This window comes from Stylophora pistillata, chromosome 10, assembly GCF_964205215.1.
Source record: "Stylophora pistillata chromosome 10, jaStyPist1.2, whole genome shotgun sequence".
NCBI lineage: Eukaryota > Metazoa > Cnidaria > Anthozoa > Scleractinia > Pocilloporidae > Stylophora > Stylophora pistillata.
In genome coordinates this window covers 27,829,001-27,835,605 of record NC_142528.1, presented here as the reverse complement: position 1 = coordinate 27,835,605, position 6,605 = coordinate 27,829,001, and the positions used below count along the sequence as shown (strand labels likewise).

The 6,605-nt window shown below is 37.1% G+C and overlaps 1 protein-coding gene across 1 annotated transcript in view; it reads left to right on the top strand.

The window, feature by feature from the left end:
- The first annotated feature begins 307 nt into the window (after window positions 1-307).
- The window catches only part of LOC148722502 (uncharacterized), a 21,538-nt gene continuing 15,240 nt past the window's right edge, over window positions 308-6,605 (top strand). Inside the window, exons 1-3 of the mRNA XM_088737049.1 lie at window positions 308-534; window positions 2,778-2,912; window positions 3,485-3,536. Coding sequence (XP_088593175.1) covers window positions 2,878-2,912; window positions 3,485-3,536 — 87 coding nt within the window. The 5' untranslated portion in view covers window positions 308-534; window positions 2,778-2,877. The remainder of the gene's footprint in view (window positions 535-2,777; window positions 2,913-3,484; window positions 3,537-6,605) is intronic.

The following is a 6,605-nucleotide window of genomic DNA, read 5'->3' as shown; positions in this document are numbered from 1 at the left end:
CTCCCAGTTTATTACCCCTTCGTTTTCTTTTCTTAACCCAACCGGGTGAATGGGAAAAATAATCGAGAAGTTGTTTGGTACTCAGCAGGAGATAACGTATTTATTCAAAATTTTGTTGGGTGAGTTTAATCGTCTTTTGTTTATTTCTACTTGAAATTTGACTGAAGATTTTAAAATAAAAAAGCATCTTGAAATGGCTGTAGGAGTTCCACAATCCTTTTGCCTCAAAGTCCAGTCTTTAGAATGGTGTAACAGCTGAATTGTCACCATATTTGGAAACAGAAAGTCCTTTGGGAACTCTGGGAAGAAATTTCGTGAAAGCGATATGAACTTTCGCTTTTCAAAAGATGCGTATCTAAGCGTATTTTAACTGCAGTTATACCTGTACATGGCGTAAACTATGGGGTAATTTAGAATCTCAACGTGGAGTTGTGGCTAGGCCGTCGGCATGGCGGTGAGCGAAGATTCTTGAACTGTTGCAACTTTTGTTTTTTGGGCGGCTTGCACTGTCTGCGATCTTTCTGCTGATCGAAGGTAATTAAGCTTAAAGTTTGTTCGTTTTATGGAAAGGTTCCACGAGGAGAGATATCTTGCTCAGTAGTTGTACATGTTTTGGAATCATTTCGAATTTCTCTCGTGAGAAAGCGTGTTTCGAATCACTGCTGGTTGGATCGTAGATGACAACCACCGCTGCTCCTATAAATAGCGTGACTTCGCATTGTTGGCTCTGGTCGATTTAGAAATAAGCGATCCAGCAAACTGTTATGTCAGAAATGACTAAACGAAAAGTGTAAGAGCTTTGTCGTCATTCAAGCTTTATCCATTGTCTTTGGAGGACGAGAATTTTTGTACAGTTTGAAGAGTTGCAAGGAATATGGATTTACGTGTTCATTTTTTCTCGGCAATTTGCTAATCGTTTTACTGTTGTCTGCGTATTTGCATTTCGTGAATCACTTTAACTCTGAATCAAACGAGTAAGAAGAAACGGGCCCAACCAGATATGGGTATCCATCCCCGCTAAAATTCAAACTTGTTGTTCAAACATTCAATTCGTCACTTCAAACATTCAATTCGTCGCTTCAAACATTCAATTCGTCACTTAAAACATTCAATTCGTCACTTCAAACATTCAATTCGTCACTTCAAACATTCAATTCGTCACTTCAAACATTCAACTCGGCAATTCAAACGTCCAATTCGTCAAATCAAAGATTCAATTCGTCACTTCAAACACTCAATTCGGCAATTTAAGCGTACCATTCGGCAATTCAAAGATTCAAGTTGTCAATCGAACATTCACTTCGTCATTTCAGACATTCGATTCGTCAATTCCAACATTCGATTCGTCAATTCCAACATTCGATTCGTCAATTCGCCGGTTGAAATATCAATTCTGACATTCACTATGGACGTTCAAAGTTTTGACGTTCACTTTCGACATTCAAACTTTGAACATTCACTCTTGACGTTCAAAGTTTCGACATTCACTTTAGACATTCACACTCAACATTCACTTTCGACGTTCACTTTCGACATTCACTTTCGACATTCACTTTCGACATTCACTTTCGACATTCACTTTCGACATTCAAAGTTTGAACATTCAAACTCAGCGTCCGTTTGGTCTGGGTTCGAGAATATGGATATGTTCAATGCACCTCTGTTTCTCTATCTTTCATGCCGTCAGGGATGCTCAACAAAGTTTTCTTTGAGGATGCTCCTTGACCCAACCTTTATTTCCTTCTCTTTCATACACCCACCACTGGAAATGGTATGTTTTACGCTGATTTACCTTCATGGGAAACTACATCTGCATAATTATGTTATCAAAGTTCGAATTGCTTGTACAACATATTTTGTTTCAACTTGCCAAATTCCGATGTTGTGATATGCCAAGGGCCTTCAGATAAAAAGATCCGACTCAACCCGTCCCCCTCCAAGCCTTTTATCCATCTCTATTTATACTCTCACTGAGTGTGTGGAACCCAAGCAGGCGAAGGGAAAAACTCCAGGTGGGGGGATTCCCATATGAAGCAGACAGGGATGCTCGTCATCTTGCTTAGGGGTGTAAATTTTGGATTTTGGTCTCGCTTAGGGTGTTCCAGGCAAAGTGCCAATATTTTAAGCCGCTAAGGTCTCGTTTAGGGTTCCACGAAGAAATACAGAACTACACAAAGAGAAACAGAAGTAAAATTTTCTTTTTAACTTGTTTTGTTTACCGTATTACCTCAACTGAGTTTTCTATTTTACTAAGTGCCAAAGAGAGAATGCATGAATATGAGCAGTCTCTTTTAGGGGTCAAATTTGCTAAAGCCACACCGAAATGGTCTCCTTTAGGGGTTAAATTTAAAATTTCCGACAAGCATCCCCGTCTGTTTCAGATGGGAGTTTCCCCCGGGGGGTAAACAATTGAGAACTTCTTTAGTACTCAGCAGCAAGTAAAAAGTATCTATTCAAAATTTGTTGCACAATTTTTAATCATCTTTCTTTATTTATATTTGAGAATTAACGGAAGATTTTTAAATCAAAAAGTATCTTTAACTGGCTCTAGGAGTTCCACAATCCATTTGCCTCATAGTCCAGTCTTTAGAATGGTTTGTTAGATCACATTAGTTGACCCCATATTTGGAAGTATAAAAATCCTGTGGGAACTCTGGGTAGGAATTTCTTGGGAGTGTAGCGTACTTCCGCCCTTCAAAAGATGCACACACAAAAGCGTAAATATTAACTCAAGTTAATTTTTCTTCTATGTATGTCTTAATTATGGGGTGATTTAGAATCTCAATGTGGAGTGTCTATCATTCTGTGGCTAGCCAGTCAGCTGGGCGTTGAGCGAAGATTCTTGAGCAGTTGCAACTTTTGTGTTTTGGGCAGCTTATGCTGTCAGACTGTGATCTGACTGCTTATCGAAGGTAATTAAGCTGAAGTTTGATCGTTTCGTGGACATGTTGCATAGGAGGAGAGATATTTTGCTTAGTAGTTGTGCTATTTGGAATCAATTCGAATGTCTCCTAGAATGTATTTCAAATCACAGCCGGTTGGATTGCATGATGACGGCTACTGCTGCTCTGATAAATAGCGTGACCCCGCCATTTTGGGTTCTGGTCGTTATAGAGATTGCCGACTTTTACAACTTAGGTGAGAAATGTCTGAGCAAAAAGCGGGAAGACCTTTTCATTGTTCAGGCTTCAAGCAGTGTTCTGAAAGAATGAGACTTTTTATGCATTCAGATTAGTAGACTTTGTTTTTAAAGTTTTGTCGTGAAAGACAACGAAGTGGAATGCATAATTAATGTATGGGGTTATATGGTACACTTTCTGTTGTCTTCATATCTGCATTTTGTGAATCATTGGAACTCTAGTAAATGGTAAAGAAGAAACAGACTCATCCAGAATATTGAGAATTATTTCAATTTTCCCTTACCATTAAGTAATCTTTGAAATCTTATCGTAATGTGGCCTTTGATTATTTTCATCTCACTCAGGCATGTCGATGTCTGGATTAACTCTCCTAAAGAACCCTTTCAACGGAATGTGGTAAGTATTCATGTTTTATTGATGTTTTACAGATGCAAATATGTTAGAGGTTTTACTAAGTTTTGAAGTAGTTACCACCCATTTGAGATAACAAGAAAAGCACACTTCAAGTGATTGTCAAATCAAACAGAAGTCGGCTTTTGGTGACTACATAGGTCACCATGCTTGTTTAAGAGATATGATGGGCCAATCTTACCCCAATTCCCCAACTAAGCCTCCCTTACACAGATAAAACACAACTTGCATTTTGGCACAAACAGATGTATATTAAGAATACAAACAAAAGGTAAACATTAGGCAATGATTGCCTAATAAACTTCTCTGCCACCCCCTGACATCATGCAAAATCACCCAGAGTGGAAAGGTTGGTGGAAAGAAAAATAAACAATACATTACCAAATCTCTGGTGTATGCTCAAAGTGAAAACACAAAATGAAACACGAAATGAAACATGAAACTCCTAGAGCCTGATACTAGAGGGTGTGTGTTGTGCAATTAATCCCATTGAACAAGTGCTTGTCAATACACCGAATCGAAATATGGTGTTCAATTTGAATTTGCATTGTTCTGGACGTACTAGCCTCTCACACGTGGGATAATCCCTTTGTGTTTCCACGTGAAGACGAGGCTAGTAAGTCCAGAACAATGGTAATTCAAATTGGATGCCATATTTTGATTCCATGACTAGGGGATAATTTATGCCTGTACTGACAATAATCATGCATGTCATTTCATTGGTTCATGGTACACCACAGGCGGCCCAAGCTCTCTTTGAGAACCACGCAAGGAACAAAATTTGCATGTTGATTTATAAGGATTTGTATGGGATTTTCTACAAGATATCCATGGAGATAGTTAAAAGTAAAAATATTAAATAAAAATGGCTTACCTTATTCTATGTGTGTTGTTTCCTTTTGGTGTCGTTATTTTACTGATTTAACTTGATTTAAGTGTTTTTTTGAATCCTGGTTAAACTTCTTTAAATACTGCAACTCATTATTAATTTGTAAGCACAGTATAGCAGTTATTGGTAATTGATTGGATTTTACATGTATTTGTGAATCACTTCTCATTTCCCTTTTTCATAATCTGTATTATAACATAGCTTGTAAATTCGTGCAATCAAATTCAATAGCGCGAGCGTGCTTCAATTTTCCATTGTGCACGCTGGTGATGTGAGTAAACAAATGTCTCATGAAAAAATTTTTTTCTCACGAGTGACTTCAGCATTTTTCATTAAAAAATGGGAAAAACTTCCGCAAAAAAGTTAAACTAGACATGGCAACAAGCGAACAAGGGGATGAAGATCTGCCTTCTTTTTCTTTGGGAATGGATCTTTTAACTCCTGAGAAAGAACCCAGAGAAAGGGAAAACAAAACAATCACCAGTTTCATCTCATTTCGAAACTTTAACTTCATTTCCACGCATGAATTCACCTGTCAGTTTTTGACCAATTTGAGACAAGATCATTGAAGCATGGCAAAGTACTTTTCCAAAACAAATTAAACAATGCATTGAAGTGTAGGAGAGGGAATTTTTTGCCCTTTATACATAAACTACAGCACTGAAAATGTTATAAAACAATTGGTTCATATATCAGCTGTGTGTTCATCGAGATATGAAGCACTTGGGAAGTTTGGAGAGCACTCAAGAAGCCAGAGTTGCTCTCAGTTACGCCTCGAGCAACTCTTACACATCTTTTGTGCTCTCCAAACTTCCCGCGTGCTTCATCTTGATGAACGCACGCTGACATATGAACCAATTGTTAATTGAATTTACATGTAATTAAGGTGTACATCTGTTGACATTGAGACAAATGAGTAATTCAAATGAAAGTCCTTCTTTTTGTCGAGATAAGTGAAGTTAATTTTTGCCTTTGCAAATTTTCTTCCAGCAGCACCATTCAGCATTAAAGGTTTCCTGTGATGTCTGGGCTGTCAAAGGTAAAAGTAATAACTTATAATTTAATAATTTTGCAGAGCTTTGAAGTTGTAATTAATTAAGGGAAATTAATGCTTTTTCCTTTAAAGTCATCACTATAAAATTAATACCTTTCTGTGTTATTTGAGCAAATTTGCATAACCCATTTGTTATATGTTAATGAACTGTTTGTCATAGGGAAATGAGAAGCACGATTAAGAACATTGAGCACATTTATTTGATGAACCAACTCTACAAAGGGTAATGGTTTTCGTTGAGTGGTGGTGTCTGTAAAGTCACAAAAATCAGCAAGTCAAGTTTATAATTATTAAATAGTGTTACATGTGTGCTTGTACATCCGTTATCTTTTGATAATGGCTCCATATAATGTTTTTGGCTAGTTCTTGGCTTAAAAAAAAAAGAAAAAAAGCACTTGTTTTGAACAGTCCAGTACATTCCATTATGAATTGTGATGTGTCTGGACACGCATACATTCATAACTGTTTTCTCCCTAGCACTTAATGTGAACAGGTTAAATAACAGGTGTATAATGTGTCTTGAAACTCTCAATGACTTAGAACAAATAATACGCAGGGCTCGACAGTAACTTTGCAACTTACTAGCCAATTTAAGTGGCTAGTGACATCTTAGATGTTTTTAGATGTTACGATAATTTCAATCTGTTTACTTGCCAAACTGGCTAGTGGAAATTGAAAACCGCTTGCCAAAACTTAATTTTTACTAGTCTGTGGCTAGTGGGCTATCGTTAGTGTCGAGCCCTGATACATGTATATTGTTTTCATGATTTTTAAAGATAGTTGGGCTATTCAATAAAGAACATGTCTAGGTCAGAATCACATGCAAGAGAAACCCTTTTTCTTTTAAAACCATGATATGTGTATGTACCTTTTTGGTCTGTTTTAGCTCTTTGAATTTTACAGTCTTCATTGACTCATGACCAAGGATAAACTATTCATTGTCAAGATTTTATTATTGAACTGTTTCCCAATGAAAAATTGCATTAAGTATTAAAAGGAAAGTCCAGGTTTTTTGTGTATACACATTCTGCAGACAGTAACATCCTGAGTAGGTGTGAGTGGCTTTAAGTTAATCCTGTGCTCCTCTCAATGCAAGTTATCTCTAACTTTG